The sequence below is a fragment of the Elgaria multicarinata genome, chromosome 22, assembly GCF_023053635.1.
Source record: "Elgaria multicarinata webbii isolate HBS135686 ecotype San Diego chromosome 22, rElgMul1.1.pri, whole genome shotgun sequence".
NCBI classification, from domain to species: Eukaryota; Metazoa; Chordata; class Lepidosauria; order Squamata; family Anguidae; genus Elgaria; species Elgaria multicarinata.
In genome coordinates this window covers 6,721,811-6,738,991 of record NC_086192.1, presented here as the reverse complement: position 1 = coordinate 6,738,991, position 17,181 = coordinate 6,721,811, and the positions used below count along the sequence as shown (strand labels likewise).

Here is a 17,181-nt window from a genome sequence, read left to right as displayed (position 1 = left end):
AACCTGAGTAGGATTGTTTGCGAGAAGCCGTTCCTTCAAGCAACCCGGCTGCAGACCACGTAGGAAAGGGATGTAGAACTAGTTTAAGGTGGTGGGGAGCTGAATTGCCTCTCACCAGGCCCTCGGAAGGCCGGAGGATGTCGGTGGGTGTGGCCATGTCCACGGATGCTGGGAGAGGCACAGAGAAAGGGACTGGGCCAGTGTTGGCAGCAGCGTCTCCTCCCAGCGCCCTAGTTGAGCGCTTCCTTTGTATATCTCTCGCCATCCCCATTGGGGGCAGTGAGAGGCACGCGAGGAAAGATCTGGCTGGCTCTTTCTGTTGCCGGCCAAATCTCCGCCGACCCGTTTCCCTGATGCAAGAGAACAGCAGGAAATCCCTTGTGCACCAGTCCCCCTCCCAATTGAGAAGGGCGGCCATGCAGGAGGATTGGAAGTGATTGGAAGTAATAGGGGATTCCTTCAGGGGGCAGGGCTTGGGGGCCTAGCCCCACCCCCTGGAGGAATCCAAGGGGGCACCATGCACTGCATGCAGAACAATAGCCCATGCTTCCCTGATGTAGGGATTTAAACGTTAAACCAGCACCTTGAATTGTAACCGGTATCCGACTGGTAGCCACCAGCACCACTGCAATACATTCCAGTGACCTGGCCTGGCCACTGCATTGTGGACCACTGGGAGGGCAATCCCATGCACAGCGAATTAGAGTAAGCCCATCTAGAGGTTACCAAGATATGATGGATGGAGGTAAAGTACTGTTTTTCAAGGGGAAAGTGAAACTTCCACACCAGGCAAAACTGGAAGAAGGGGCTTCTGGCCATAGTAACTATAGTTACACTCCAGAAATAAAACTGGGTCTGGAACAATCCCACTGCCTTGCTAGGATTTGAAGAACAGAGGAAGTACAGCTGAACATACTGATGACAGATCTGCACATCTGTTTCCAGTGGTTCATGCAGTTGTTAGCTATCATGGGGGCCAGAATAGAGCCCTGTGGAACCCTACAGGATAAATCATTGGGATGGCACAGGAGTTCCCCCCACCTCCAGACACACACACACACTCTTCCTGGAGTTGACCTGAACGTTGTTTACTAGCACGTGTCCAAGCCTATTTAGTCACAAAGCCAGGCCTGAACCCAGATTAAATGGAGGTAGGGGTGGTGAAATTCGTTCAGTTTTAATGTGAACGTACCTAAGTTTGCACCCTTGAGCCCTCTACGTGAGCTGAAACCGTATTTCTTCGATTCTGAGACGCCATCAATTGTAAGACGCACACTAATTTCAGTACCACCAACAGAGAAAAAGCTTTGATTCGAAGAAATAATAAATGCACCCACGATTCTAAGACGCACCCCGTTTTTAGAGATGTTTATATGGGGGGGGGAAGTGTGTCTTAGAATCGAAGAAATAAGGTACTTCAAAATTCGCACAGGTCCGAATTTTGCAATGGGGTTCACCAGTCAAAAACATGCATGTATAAATGTGGATCTTTGGGAAAACAATGCTCAATTGTGCATTATATTAGGGGAACGAAGTGCAAAAATTTGGGGTGGGGGTGGGGAAAGTACACAAACAGGCTTATAAATTTCCATGCAAGCTTAAAAAATACAATTCTCAAAGTTTGGGATGAACAGAACTTAAAACTGGGGCAATTGTCAAAGTTTGAACTGAGCTAAAGATTGGAAAAACGAAGAGAAAGCGAAATGGACAAATTTGTCCATCCCTACTTGGAGGAGACTCTGCCAGCTTTGACCAAGGAAGGTAGATTGGGGAGATCTCACCAGGGATTGGGGGTCTTCAAAAGCAGCCACACAACTGCTTCCTTAGGAGGACCACACGCCTCTTCTCCCTTCAAAGAGGGTGCCCACGATAACCCTAATGGCTTCAGACCCTCTTTCACAGCAAGCTCATATCCACCATTGACGGAGGAGGACACAGAGTGGTTGGTTGGACATCTCCAAAGACCTTTTCCACAGCCTAAGGCAACCTACCCCATTGGGTGCCCTCCAGCTGTGTTGCATTGCAACTCCCATCATCCCCAGACATCGTGGTCAAAGGGGAAGGCTGTCCTAAGGCATCAATAATGGAAATTCTTCTGAGCAGTAAGAGGCAAGCAGAGATTCTGTCACCCCAGAGAAGCCCAAGTTGGCATGGATCCTGGAGGTTTTATCCGCAAAGCATTTCGCAAACTCGCCACAGCGGGAGACATCATAAAGAAAAGAAAATGGCTTCAGCTAAAAACAAACAAACAAACATCTTCCCCTCTCCCTAAATAATGAGAGCACATGTAAAGGAACAGGTGGATTGTGGCATTGTTTCACCTGACAGGAGTAAATATCACATTGCTAAGCAGTGTCAACTGGCATTTTATTTGCTTACAAAGCAAACAAGCAAAAAGCGAATGCCCTCAATTGAAGGAGAGCAGCTAGAACCGAGTCTGCTGATATTAAAATCTAAAAACCAATGGGTCCTTTGCAAAGCTCACCCCATGGCAGAATATTTCATTATTTCAATGCAAGCAAGAGTATAATTTCCTTGGGGTAAGCTGACTTTTACCATCCTATTTTAGCACAGGCTTCAGAACCATACTATATTTAGGTTCCGTGACACATCTGTACTGTAATAGAAACTGACACCAGGCCGTGCGCTATAATGAACGCTCCTGACACATAGTAATGAGGGTTAAAGAAAGCCACGTCCTAATCAATCCCAAACTTTGGGGGTATAGATACAAAGGTGTGTCCCAGCAATTGCTCTTTCTGAGTGACCCCAATTTACTTCCACGGGGGCTTGGGCAGACTCAGTCCTGAATGAAATGGATCCAGAGAGTTCTTGAGCTCACTCTCCATTATCCCAACGGCTGCTCATAGAATAGGCCTGCAGGTGCCAATTGTGAATTCCTCAAAAGCACGGCAATAAACGGACCACGGGTGGGTGGAAGGAATGAAATAGCCTGCCCTATTCCACTGCTTATGGTGTTAAAGAAGAGGCCCTGCATCATGGCCACCTGTAGTCAGCCAGCCAAAGGCTCCCGAATATGTCCACCCATAATCAGCCAGCCAAAGCATTTGCTGACGCCGTGTTGAACTTCTGAGGCCCTCCACGCACCTCCGAAACCCAACGCGACGATGGGAATGAGCCCCTGCCCTTCGCCCCAGATTTGGGCTGGCAGTAAGTCACCCCTCTGCTTTGCACTACGGACGATCTCCATGGCGCGGGGATTTGTAAGCCCCTGCTGATATGGCCTGCAGCAACCTTGCCCAACCTGGTGCCCTCCAGATGTGCTGCAAGTTGGGGAAGGCTATCCTTCCGGAAGGGGCGTATTATTATTATTATTATTATTATTATTATTATTATTATTATTATTATTATTATTAGTATTCCACCTTTTGCCCAATGCTGGGCCTCAAGGTGGCCTTACAAAGTTTAAAATATACATGGGGGGGGGGAAACAAAACCATAAACATTTAAAATACCCAACAAAATTATAAGACATTAACATAGATGGAGGGCCAGACTATTCTCCAAAGGCCTGCTGGAACAAAAAAGTTTTAGCCTGCTTCCGAAAGCCCATCAAGGAGGGAGCCAGCCTAGCTTCCCTGGGAAGAGAGTTCCAGAGCACCGGAGCAGCCACTGAGAAGGCCCTCTCCCATGTTCCCACCAAGCGCGCCTGTGAAGAAGGTGAGACTGAAAGAAGGGCTTCTCCAGAAGATCTCAAAGCACGGGCAGGCTCATAAGGGAGAACACGTTCTTTCAAATAACCTGGACCCGAACCATATAGAGCTTTATACTTTGAATTGAGCCCGGAAACAGACTGGAAGCCAGTGGAGCTGTTTTAACAGGGGCATTGTCTGCTCCCTGTAACCAGCCCCGGTCAACACTCCGGCTGCAGCTCTTTGAACCAGCTGGAGTTTCCGAACACTCTTCAAAGGCAGCCCCACGTAGAGCGCGTTACAGTAATCCAGTCGGGATGTAACTAAGGCATGTGTCACCGTGGCCAGGTCCGACATCTCTAGGAAGAAGCACAGCTGGTGCACTAGCTTTAACTGTGCAAATGCACTCCTGGCCACCGCCGAAACCTGGGCATCCGGGCTCAGGGCTGAATCCAGAAGGACACCCAAGCTGCGGACCTGCATCTTCAGGGGGAGTGTAACCGCATCCAAACGAGTAGAGAAGAAGATGAATGAAAAGTCATTCATGATACCAACGGCTACAGACAATACGAACAGCAAGGGTAGAAACAGGAATTTTATCCAGCTAGGCCAGGAGGGGCCACAAAGAGCTGGGAGTAGGCTGGTGTAAATGAGAGGAAATTGCAAGAACAATTTCTTGGCGCAAAGGGGTAACTACTTGGGATCTGGGTCATTTAAACATCCATGGCGGTGCCTATGAAGTTAAGTAAAGTCTTACAATGATCAATATCTGCCAGTGAAAGCAACGGTGGCAGAATCTCAATTTATGCTCCCATGCTTTTTTCCCCAAAACGAGTATTTCAGCCTATTTACTTGGGCCACGTTTCTACCGACTGGTGGCTGCCATGGTTACAAACTGCATGCACAAACCAATCACGTGGATTGCCCCCAAATATGGATCCCCAACCACCCTAGGTAGGCTTGCAGGCCAAGCGCTCTATCTGGTCATATTCAGCAGCTGAGGCTTGCAGCCCCCAAATATTACAACCTGAGAAATCTGCACTTGGTGATCAAAGAAGCAAACTGTGGCAATAGCTGTTATGCATCTGCAGCTATGAGCGTAGGCAGGCTTTTAAAGCGGCACCAAAGTCTTGGTCAAACGGAATGAAAAGTCGCGATTTCCCGACGACACAGAGAGCCGAGCTGACTTAGCAACGCAAGTTCACCAAAATGAAATGCTTAAAAAAAAAAAAAACGGAAATGGAACACTGTATGAAATGAACCAGACTGATTATTCCATCCTGAAAATGCCTTAACGCTTCAATTTTTCAACTACTTTGGTTTGGAGATGTTAACCGACTTCCACAGAAGAGCTTCAAAGTAGGCGTTTAAGAGGAACACGGATTCCCAACAACATACAACTGGCACCTTAACTCATCACGCCCTTTGCTACTGCTTTGAAATGTACTGGAAACAGACAATAATACGGTTACTATGGGTTGCCCTTCACAGAATGCTCAGATTTACAACTGGGCTCCAGGGGAACTGATGCTGCTGGACAGCCCCATCCCAGTACTGGACCCACCTACCACCGGCAGCCTGTGGGAAGGATCCTGGCGACTTGCTCTTTGTCAATATTGCTTACTGTGGTTTTTAAAAAAGGTCTTTTGATGTTAGTTGGAAGCTGCCCTGGAAGGATCTATATCATGAAAGGTGGGACATGCATAATTGAAAGTAAGTAATTTTATTTATTTATTTATTTATTACATTTATATCCCGCCTTTTTTCCTCCAAGGAACCCAAGGCGGCGTACATAATCTCCTCTCCATTTTATCCTCACAACCACCACCCTGTGAGGTAGGTTGGGCAGAGAGCCTGTGACTGACCCAGTGAGCTTCCATGGCCGAGTGGGGACTAGAACCCGGATCTCCCGACTCTCAGTCCGACACTCTAGCCACTACACCACACTGGCTCTCAGAAGCATCCTCGGTTAATATCCTTAAGCGTCAGCTAGGCCAGGCGTGGGCAGGAAGTAGATCTCCAGATGTTTCAGAGTCCAACTCCCAGAAACCCGTTCCAGCATGACCTATGCTCAGCAATGCTGGGAGCTGAAGTCCCAACATCTGGAGATTTATTTTCTACGCACCCCTGGGTTGGACTATGCCACATTTGACCAAAGGAGGCAACTGGAAGCTAAATAGACAGATATAAAACAGAAGGGGGAATGTATATAGCCATGAAATTCGATGAGACAACTCTTGAAGCGTTCCTCATGAACTAGTTGAGATAAAGGATGTCATGTTGGCCTTGACATACCAGAACTAATCCTAGGTCACAAAGACTTAGAGTGAGCTGAAAATGTTCTCGTGTTATCAGTTTGGGGAAAGGGAAGGTGCAAATGAGGGTTGAGGCAATGTGACAGTGCCCCTCTCCTCCCAATTTGCCAGGAGGGGAATTAGATTTACTTTGGAGTAAAAGCACTGCTAGACCAACGTATCTGTGGGCAGAGTCCATGACTTAATGTATGTTAATGTGATTTTTATCTGGTTCCAAAGGAATGACTAGTCTTAGAGTAGCACACATTTAGAATTCCATGTAGGCTGGGGGAGCAGCTGGAAGAGACCACCATAGTAGTAGTAAAAATATTATTATTATTATTATTATTATTATTAATATTAATATTATTATTATTAATAATAATAATATAATGAAAGGGTTAAGCACCCCCTTTCTTTTAAAAAAATCACCACCCTCTAAAGAAGGAATGGGATTTGTGTCACATCTGTTTGCGTATCATGTCTTGTTTGCCCCTAAGTTCTAAAGTCCATGATTGCCTAGGCTAACAGAGCTAACGAAAGATTCCACCCAGATCCCCAGTGCAATTTTGAAAATGCCCACGAAGGTCCATTTTATGAACACATCGCTCTGTGGGGCTCCTTTCCCTTTGGAGCAACGTCTTCATTCCAGGCTGACGCCGTCAGTGAAGATGAAGAGGCACCAAAGGTATTTTTCAGCTTATATTATAACAATCTGGTGTACACACATCGCACAATCCTTTTCCTGGGTAATCCTCAGAGTCTATGCTGACCGTTTTGCCTGAGGGTTCAAATATATTCAATGACTGAGCAAGTTTCAAAAAATTTAAATGTAGCTTTCCTGAACAGACCATCCGTGATTCAGGAATGTTGGCTGATCGTATCTTTTATATGCGTGTATCTTTTTAATTCAATTTTTCATATTTATGTATGCCTGTGGTCTGCTAACCGTAAATGAAATATTCAATCGGATTTACGTTGATAGTTCACTGACTCCCTCGGAATGAAGAAGAGGGCTGTAAACTGAAATAAGGGAACCCTGTTCAGAGGAAAAACTGCTCCTGCATATGCTCTAAGCCCATTATGGAGAGTCCTGGGTTTTTGAGCATGGACAAATGCCATTGATGGTCTGTGCTGAGCAGTATGTTTTCCCAGCAAACCTTTGTCTAAAGTAGGGATGGGCAATTTGTCGTCGTCCCCACCCAATGTTTTGGCCTACAACTAGTTGCCCACATCTGGTCTAAAGGAACAAACGAGCTTTTAACAACGTAGAACAGCAGTGGAAGGATTTTAGCCGTGAAGGTAGGGTAGGGTTGCAGCGAGCACAAAAAATCGTCCCCCTTTTAATCTCCAAAGGTTGGAGGGTAAAGGCCAAATTAGACAAAGGCTCAGGTCAGACAATACGTTTCTCAACGGTGGTTTTTGAACTCCACGGTGGAGTTTTTACACCACCGTTGAGAAACATGCTGTCTGGCAGGAAAACTCCATGCAATGATGGAGTTTTTTGAGGGGAAATTCCACGCAGAATATCCACACTGTGTAGAGGAGAGTTCCAGCACAATCGTTGTGTTGCACGATGGGCCCTGTGAAGTTTCCTGTTGCATTGAGTTGACTTTTCCCACTGGCTACCGAGTTTCCTGCCAGGATATATATTTTTTCCGGCAATGGCTGATGAAATACCATTGGGAGGACAGGAGGAGGAGGAGAGAGCAGAAGAACTGTCAATCAAACGTTGCATTGACTTTTACTCAACTCCATGGGAACCTACCATCACACAATGGTTGTGTGGTGAGTACCTCCTACAAACTTAACTGTTGAGTGGAGTTTTCCCACTGCGTAGAGAAACGTGTTGTCTGAACTGAGCCGAGATGCCAGAGATCCGCTGACAGATCTTTCAGCAACTTACATTTTTAGGAAAAGGCAGCCATGCTGGGCCATAACGTTGGCAGAAGGTTGGGGTTGATCCTTCAGTTCAGCGCCGTATGTCTGGATGGAGATCCCTCCCTCCCTTTCTGACACTTGTCTTGTAAGGAGAAACTTCCCTAATCACAGACCTCCGTCATCTCATCTAGTCAGGCCCTAAGTGTTTATGCAGGAATGGTAATAAGGGCAGGGGTGCGGGGTGGCAGCGGCAGTGCAACATTTGTAGCAATGAATGTATCAGGTCTCTGTGGCCTCAGCTAGACCTATGGCTCAAGCGCGATGGAGGGGTGAGGATCTCGCAATATTTTTATGGTGAGATCTCCCCCTCTGTTTACACGCGGTGCGCAACGACCTTGGAGGGAGAGGACATTGCGGCTTCCATTTTTTGTTGTTAAAGAAGGTGAGTTTTTAAAATTTAAAATTAATTTCCCCGCTCACCCCACCCCACCCCCAATGGGCGCAGAGCTCCTGAGGAGCTCTGTGCCCCGTGCGCGGGTCCCGGCTCCTCGCGAGGAACTGGGAAAAACCGCGACGCCCGCATGCATGTTCCGCGGCCTTGGGATCATCCCGAGACCATGGAAAAAGTGGGCTTGAAGGGGAGAGCGAGATCCTGGGGCAAGGAAGGGATCATACCTCCCTGCTCCCGGGATCCCCAGTGCGTCATGTGGACACCCAGGGATCGCCCCGGGATTTTGCCCCGTCTAGCTATGGCCTGTGTGTCAGTAGGCAAAAGCTCAAATACTCTTTAAGGATTTAGCCAGGCCTTATTCTATAAGGATAAAGTGGAATGACCGATCCTGTAGAATTCAGGAATTATTAACCAGGTAAACTCTGCCAATAGTGGAGAGGCCTGCTTTGGCAGTGACGCTCACCCCAGCATAGCTATCCCCTGCCGCGTGTCCTCCAGTTGTGTTGGGACTGCAGCGCCAATAACCCCGGCCAACATGACCAATTAGGAAGACAGGAGCTGTCGTCCAACGTATCTAGAGGCCACCAGGCTGGAGAAGACTGCCTTAAAGGTGGTTTAAGGTCGCACTGGCTTCCTTGAGACCTAAAATATTTCTCCAATAAGGACTAGTTTTCCTTTCTGTTCCTGCTGGGTTTTTTTTCCCCCTTTCTTTTAAATGAAAATGGCTGAACGTAGGTTCCTTAATTAACCCGAGCAAGGTTGTTTCCCTTGTACGCAATCACGGAGGGCAGGGCAAGGTAGCGTCACCTTGCACTTGCGACATGCATTCATGAATTTTAACACACAGAGCAAGAGTCCCCTAGCTGTGGTCTCCAGGTGGGCCTTGCTATTAGCAAGCTCACCAGCCAGAAATCGGCTGCTCAGCCCTCCCCAGAGATCCTGAGGCAGGGAGTGGGGAGGGGTGAGGAAGGAGGAGGGGAGCATCTGCACAGCAAAATCTTTCCGGCATCGCCGTCTTAAGCTTGAAACACTCCTGGCCTAAAACAAAATGCAGGGCGTTTGGTTTCAGTGACTGCCTGTTGATAGCGGCAGAGATGAAATGAAAGGGGCAGCTCATTTATCGGCAGGGGGGCATGTTTAAAAGCCAGCTAGCCTACCATTTCGAAACCTCGGGAGTTCGTAAAGTGACGACTGGCGGGATTAAACTCAGAGCGAATGGAGAGCGGTCAATGCAGCCGGCCTGACAGCTGCGCACAACGGAAGCCAAGGGTTAGGAGAAACACACAAGGGGAAAAGCGTGAGGCTGAAGTCTCGTCCCTACAAAGAGCGCCGGAGCGCTGATCTGCATCACACGACCAATTGACTTGACACCAGAAAATAGATCAAGTTTATAGAGCATATTCTGTACAAAGAGAAGTACAGGGACAACGTTTATTTATTTTTATTTTTAAGAAGGCTGTTTTTTAAAATAACCAGTACCAATTAACACCCAGATTAAAAACATTCTTCCCTGCTCCCACCCCCTCTTCCCAGTAAACTTTGTTTTCAGTTGAAATGGCTACTGGAAAAGAAAATATTTCTTTGTGAGTTACCTGAAAACGAACGGAACTTTTCATCTCAAACGGTCCCTCCTTTTAGAGATCCTTTTGTCTCAAGTTTTTACTCAGAAAGTTTTTACTCTGAAGTAAGTCCTAAAGGGATCACTGCCTAGTAAGTTCTCTTTGGGGTTGTAACCTTAACTGATTGGTTGTTGTTCGGCTTCCCCCCACCCCCTTTTTTTTTTGGATTGTGAAGTTAGAAGTATTAAAGATTCACATACCTGGGAACTGATAACTGTAACTGGGAGCAAATCCAGGATATCCTCGGCCGTAGGTGGCGACAAAATTCGGGTAACCTTGAATGTAGAAGTGGTTTTTTTAAAAAAAAAAAAGAGAGAGAGAGAGAGAGAGAGAGAGGGAAATTGGAGAGAGAGAGAGAGAGAGAGAGAAGATTTTAAATTTTGGTTCTCATGTCACATGCAAACAATTACGCCAAAGATAGGTGAAGAAGAAAATGGATTTCCGTACAAAGCATTAGGTAATTTACTCTTCCTCTACCCAATTAACGCTAAGTAAATGTTTATGGCAGTATCCAAGTCAACACTAGGACTAATGTAAATTATGTACAAAGTGATGGATGGTGTAGAAAAAGTGAAGAGGGAGACATTTTTCTCCCTCTCCCAGAATACTAGAACCCCGACGGGGTCATCTCACGAAGCTGATTGGTGGGAGATTCAGGACAAATAAAAGGAAGGACTTCTTCACACAGTGCATAGCTAAATTATGGAATTGGCCACCACAAGGTGTAGTGAAGCCACCAATTTGGATGGCTTCGAAAGGGGGTTGGATAAATTCCTGGAGGAGAAGACTATCAATGGCTACGAGCCTTGATGGTTGTGTGCTACCTCCAGTACCCAAGGCAGTAAGCTTGTGTGCACCAGTTGCTGGGGAACATGGGTGGGAGGGTGCTGTTGCATCATGTCCTGCTTTGTTGGTCCCTGGTCAATGGCTGGTTGGCCACTTTGTGAACAGAGTGCTGGACTAGATGGACTCTTGGTCTGATCCAGCCTCAGGGCACTTCTGATGTTCTTACGTTTTGCTAGTGTAAGCAACCTTTAGCAGAACACCAACAGTTTTTTGGGAGGGGGGATCCGTTACACTTGCTTACCGGTGTTGCGCTATAGATCCGTTACAGTAGTGTAACGTAATTTACATTAGCACTAGCATTGGCTTGGTTGCTGCCCTTTATATTTACATATGACTTAAGGGTGTTCAAAGTGCTTCACATAAAGTATACTGAATAATCCTTACACTAACAATTATTAATAAAGTCCGTGTCTTAAATCAAAGTCAATACATAGAACTTGTATTGTACAAGTTTAAGAGAACTTGTACAATATAAAATTCAAATGGAGCTGCCACAGGACGAGCTAAAATAAAATGTAATGAAATAACTAATCCATGCTTTTGTTTATTCGTTCAGTCGTTTCCGACTCTTCGTGACTTCATGGACCAGCCCACGCCAGGGCTAAGCATAAAAAGAGATAGTAAAAATTTAATAATTTAATTTTTTTGTTGGCATAAGAAATTGGTCAAAATTATAGCCCAAAACACTGAAAATATTTGTTAATTGTTCCATTCAGACCGGCATTTAGTGCTTTTTAGCTTCTATTTTGGAATAATTTTATGTTACATGTTAAATCACCAAATTTTTAAATTATTAAGCTCCCCAGAGAGGTTCGGCTGGTGCCTACACTGTACTCCTTCTGTCGCCAGCTGAAGACCTTTTTTATTTTCTCAGTATTTTAACACCTAATTTAACTTAAATTTAAACTTTGCTGTTTTAATTCCGTATTTTAATCTATATCTATTTCTGCTGTGTGGTTTTATCCTGGTTGTGCTTCTTATATTGTATTTTGTAGTTGTGTTTTTAGACTGTTGGTGGTTTTCTTGTGCTTTTCATGGTTTTAATTTTTGTGAACTGCCCAGAGAGCTTTGGCTATTGGGCGGTATAAAAATGTAATAAATAAATAAATAAATAAATAAATAAATAATTTTTTTACTATCTCTTTGTATGCCTAGCAGCATGGATGAGTTATTCCATTAGATTTTATTTTAGTCCGTTCAGTGGCAGCTCCAGTTGAATTTTGTACCGTACAAGTTGTCTTGTACCGTACAAGTTGAATTTTGTACTGTACAAGTTGTCTTTAACCCAGTTCGTTCTGCGTAATTCTTACAATAACCCTGTCAGGCGGGTCTGCATGGCATTGATCGTCCTGCCGTTGAGAGACGGAGGCGGCTTTGCCCCTCCGCCAACTGAACTGCGGCAAAAGGCTTCGTTTGCATCCTGAACGCACAGACCTAAAAAATGAACCATCCGGAGTTCGCTCTCGTTGGCTTGACGCTTTCCCCTCTCTCTTCACACCGGAGGCCTGCTACTCATAATTAAAATGCACCCCGGTAGCTCAAGTCCAAGGACTCTGCCTATTTTTCTCAGCTGGGAAGAGTAAATGCCAAACGCTAAGGCTAAGCACATAACACAGGTTTGCTCTGACATTTGAAAAGCTTACAACAAATGTACTTTGCTTCAGAACTATTGACAGTTGGAGATTAAGGTACTAGTAATGCTTCATCCCGAGAGTGTGAAGGACAACTGTTAACGCACCCAGGAGTCGGAGGCAGCAAGATCAAGGAGCCGGGATGACCGAGAGGTTTAATTTTACGGGATGCTAAAACTCAACAGGGGGACCCACAATGGTTTTCCGTGGAGCATCTCAAAAGCATATTCTGGGTTGTTGTTTTTTAGGGTGAAACTAAACCGCCGCAAGAGAAACAGGGGGTTCCTGTGGATCCCTCCTAGCGCTACTCTAGAGGCTGGAGCTGTTTACAATGGTGAATCTGCAAATCTCTCTCCCTCAGGTAGATCTGAGTGGGTTTGGCATCTGCTAAGGAGAAACTGGATGGGGAGAACTGGCAAGTGAAGGGGGTGGTTCCGCACTCTTCCTCCTGACCCGACCTGGCGGTGGGAACACGCCTTTGCAGAGAAAACCTCTAATCCCACTTGAAATCCGCGCGGTATTCGCATGGAAGGGGACATGGAAGCAATCCTTTTTGAGCTGATTAAAGTGTAGCGTAGGCCCTCCCAATATGGTGAGTTGGACTCCCAACTCCAATTATCCCCAGTCGGCATACAGTAGAGCACCCACTTTGCAGGCAGAAGGTCCTCGCATCTCTAGATAGAGTTGGGAAAGACCCCTGCCAGAAACCCTGGAGAGCCGATGCCAGTCAGCGTCGACAATCCTAGGCTAGATGGATCATAGAATCATAGTATAGCAGAGTTGGAAGGGACCTACAAGGCCATCAAGACCAACCCCCTGCTCAATGCAGGAATCCACCCTAAAGCATCCCCGACAGATGGTTGTCCAGCTGCCTCTTGAATGCCTCTAGTGTGGGGGAGCCCACAACCTCTCTAGGTAACTGATTCCATTGTCGTACTGCTCTAACAGTCAGGACGTTTTTCCTGATGTCCAGCTGTCTGACTTGGTAAAAGGCAGGGAGGTCCTCCTCGTTGCAGGCTGTCCTTCTGACGGAGTCTGGCCATTATCTCTGTGCGTGAGACCATGATTCTTATTGCCCTCTTCTTTTTGTTCAAACGTGTTATTAACCTTAGGCGACCCAAGTGCTTCCCTGATACTATGACTTCTGACACCTCACAATTCTCACTTCAGCTGCTGGTCCTCTGCTACTAGCTTCTGCTTTTTTTTTGCTGCTGCTGCTTTTATTCCTTTTGCAATTTCCCTTCGTATTTTGTGACATTTATATATTCTTTTTTGTTAGCTGGCTTGAATTTTTTAAGGATATAAAGAACCGGATGAATCCAGCTATTTCATATGTAGTCGACAGAGCCCTCGGTTTCATGTACCAGGTGTTCCACCATTGCCTACCCTTCTATTTTTATTTTAAATATAACCTGGTTTTCCAGAAAGCAAATGAAAGGGGCGAATAAGAGAAAGGAAGAGATATAAATCTATTTTAGGGTTGAGATTAACACTGGATGCCTTGTTCTGTGTGTCCCACTGCCGTCAGAAGTGCAACAAGCAGTCACCAGAGACAGGGCCTTTCTGGTTATGGCCCCAATGGAGTGCTGGAAGTCTGCTTGGTTCCTCTGCTTCCCATGGCTTTGGCAGGTAGTGAAAACATGACTGCCTCCAGGAGCCTCTGGGGCGATTTTATTTGAAAATGTGCTCCGGACTACTTTTGAGATGTGTTTTTGATAGTACCGGATGTTTATTATTCTGAATGTAGTTTGCCTACATTTGAGCCCGGCAGAGGCTGAATGGAAAGAGGCAAGCACAAAGCAGTGGGTCATAAAGGGAGGCAACGGGCATCCTCCTTTGAGAGTTGGTAAATCTGTGCAAATGCTGCATGGGGAGTGTTTGGAACATGCAACTGGGCCCACTACAGAACTATCTGCCCCCAGCAGTTGTGGTGACAGAGCAGTGAATCATGCAGAGAGACAGTAAGGAACCTCCTCCATTTAAGGGAGGAGGTTTAGCCTCCCAGGAGCCTTTAATCTTCACATTTATTTCTTGTGTTTCACCATGCTCAGCACGCAGTGTGGGCACTTCCAGCCTAGCATAACACACACACACACACAAACACACACCCTAAGAGGAATGTAGCCAACCTCTGTTCCTACAGAGGGCAAGCGCATAATACGAAAGTGCCTTCTGTGTTTTAGCAAGGATCTAATCCAGATCTGGGGGAATCTTTCTATTGATTTTCACCTGACTCAAGCTCTGAGCACACCGTGGCCTAATACAATATTTGTTCTTTTGCCGAGGGTTCATCCCTCCAGTTGCGTTCATTTTATTTTATTTTACAAAGCTGTTGTGCTGCAATGCAACATGCTCAATTATTTTGCCAACATTGCATGTCCCTTCCATTTCAGATGAGATTTAGACGTCCATATTGTTTGCTATTAATCATCATTTAGAGGTGGAACATTAAACGCTTGAATGAATTTTGATTACTAATTATGAAAGGATGGATCGGAGCACCCAACGCAGAACAGCGATGGGCAAACAAGCCGCTGTAGCTTTAAACACAGGCAAACGCTCCGTTTGTCTCCTTACGGTGCGGATTCACAAGGTAGTTCTGCCAGAAATTCATCGGATTGTTCAAAGGTACGTTTTTGCACAACGTTTCTCTTCAAGCAACAATATTGACGAATGCATTTCCAACAGCGGCAGCGACATCCAGCAGGACCGACGGGGTGGGTGGGTGGGGGATCACAATGAAATGCCATTTTGAATCAGATGCTGTTTTGCTCCTTAATAAGGACTCACTTCAGGGTCAGTGGAGTAATGAGTTTGCCAAACTGCATTTGAGATGGTGTTTTCCAACAATTAATAGCTGGATGATCGAACAATACAGTCGCTCCCAAAGTAAAGAGATGGAACATAAGAACATAAGAAGATTCCCTCATGGATCTGGTCCAGCGGTTCCCAAACTTTTTCTAAAGCTGGAGGTGGGCAACTCCCCCCCGCCCCCTTTTCAGGTGTTTTGGCCGACAACTGATGGGAAATGTAGGCCCCAATTTGCCTGCCCCAAGGGATCAAGGCAATTGGAATCATGGCGGTGGGGGTGGCGGGTGGGGGTGTTAACCCTTTCCCTGCTCCAAGGAGCTGCTCCCCAAGTGCCCCCTTCCTGTGGGGAAACACAGGTTTTGCCTCCTCCACAAACTTCTGGAACTCCACAAAGGGGAAAAGCCAAGATGGAAAGGGGAATGTGGAAGGACTGGCTTTCTCTGATCTTGATCCCCTCCCTAGAAATGGATTTCCCCCACTTAAAAGGGGTCACAGGGAGGGGGACATTACATAACCAATATGTTGTTCAGGCTGCAGACATTGCACTTTCTCAGGGTGCAGGACAAAGGCCACCAAGTTTCAGCTCCCAGTTGTGAAAGGGATGAATCATAGAATCATAGGATAGTAGAGCTGGAAGGGGCCTATAAGGCCATCAAGTCCAACCCCCTGCTCAGTGAATCCACCTTAAAGCATACCTCACAGATGGTTGTCCAGCTGCCTCTTGAAGGCCTCTAGTGTGGGAGAGCCCACAACCTCCCTAGGTCACTGCTTCCATTGTCGTACTGCTCTAACTGTCAGGAAGTTTTTCCTGATGTCCAGCCGGAATCTGGCTTCCTGTCACTTGAGCCCGTTATTCCGTGTCCTGCACTCTGGGAGGATCGAGAAGAGATCCTGGCCCTCCTCTTTGTGACAACCTTCCAAGTATTTGAAGAGTGCTCTCCTGTCTCCCCTCAATCTTCTCTTCTCCAGGCTAAACATGCCCAGTTCTTTCAGTCTCTCCTCATAGGGCTTTGAAGAGGACTTTTATCTATTTGGAGTCTTTACGTCGATGAGATAACCAGACTCAGAAGAACCATGGGCCCAGGAAGCACAAATGACAAAACTTTCTTCAATTTAAACGAGGAAGAGAGGCTTGAAGCCAATCAAACAGGATCAGCGAACACAATAAGGACACCTGTGTCACTGCCCCCCCGTGCCCCCACTAACGCGCTCCCCACCGCCTTGAAACTGCATCACTTCCAACAACAAAGACAAAATATACAGTTGAGTGGGCAGTGGTTCTCATCCATATATCCTATCACAGAACATTTCTCGAGGTCAGGCAGATGAAATCATAAATTTATAATACAACATTACTTCAATTTTCCTCTTCATTTGCCGCCGCGATGCCCAGCTCTGCTCTAACGAGTCAGAGCCTGATCTGCACGGGGGGAAATTGGCTGGCTGAATATCAATAGCACATTAACACCATGCCCATGTGGATGCTTCATCAAGCCAAATTATGGGCTGGCCGGCCTATCCGCCATTTCCCATTTAGCCGCCATCCTCGCCTTGCAATGGGTACTGAGCAATTTATTTGCTTCAGTACTTCTGGCGAATGATCAATCTTGCAGTAATTATCTCTTGTCACTAAACTGAAAAATCAAGGCTTTGCCTCGATTACCTCCCTTGAAGAGAGAACTTCCTACCCATGAAAGTACAGGCCTAAACCAACAATCAAACACGCTTTTCACAACATAACTTCTTCCCTCGCTCGGTTCTCCTTTGCTTATCGGGAACAGCCACGCTGGGGCAACCCTGCTCTTCTGTCAGCAGCAAAGGGCCCATGGTTGGCTGTGGTCTGACAGAACGTCCGCAGGTCTCCTGGGGTCACCGTTGGCGCTGATCCCTGGATTACAAAGGCCGTCGACAGACACCCCTGGAAGGCCGAGTCTTCAGATTCAACACCATTTCACTGCGAAGCTGGTGGGTCTTGTTCCTGAGGCCAGTGGGTGA

The 17,181-nt window shown here is 46.4% G+C and overlaps 1 protein-coding gene across 15 annotated transcripts in view; it reads right to left on the bottom strand.

Annotated features, from left to right (window-relative positions):
- Window positions 1-17,181, bottom strand: part of MSI2 (musashi RNA binding protein 2) — a 529,178-nt gene that overhangs the window by 85,429 nt on the left and 426,568 nt on the right. For all 15 annotated transcript variants that reach the window (XM_063146636.1, XM_063146638.1, XM_063146640.1 and 12 more), the window contains exon 10: window positions 10,099-10,173. In XM_063146636.1, coding sequence (XP_063002706.1) covers window positions 10,099-10,173 — 75 coding nt within the window. The remainder of the gene's footprint in view (window positions 1-10,098; window positions 10,174-17,181) is intronic.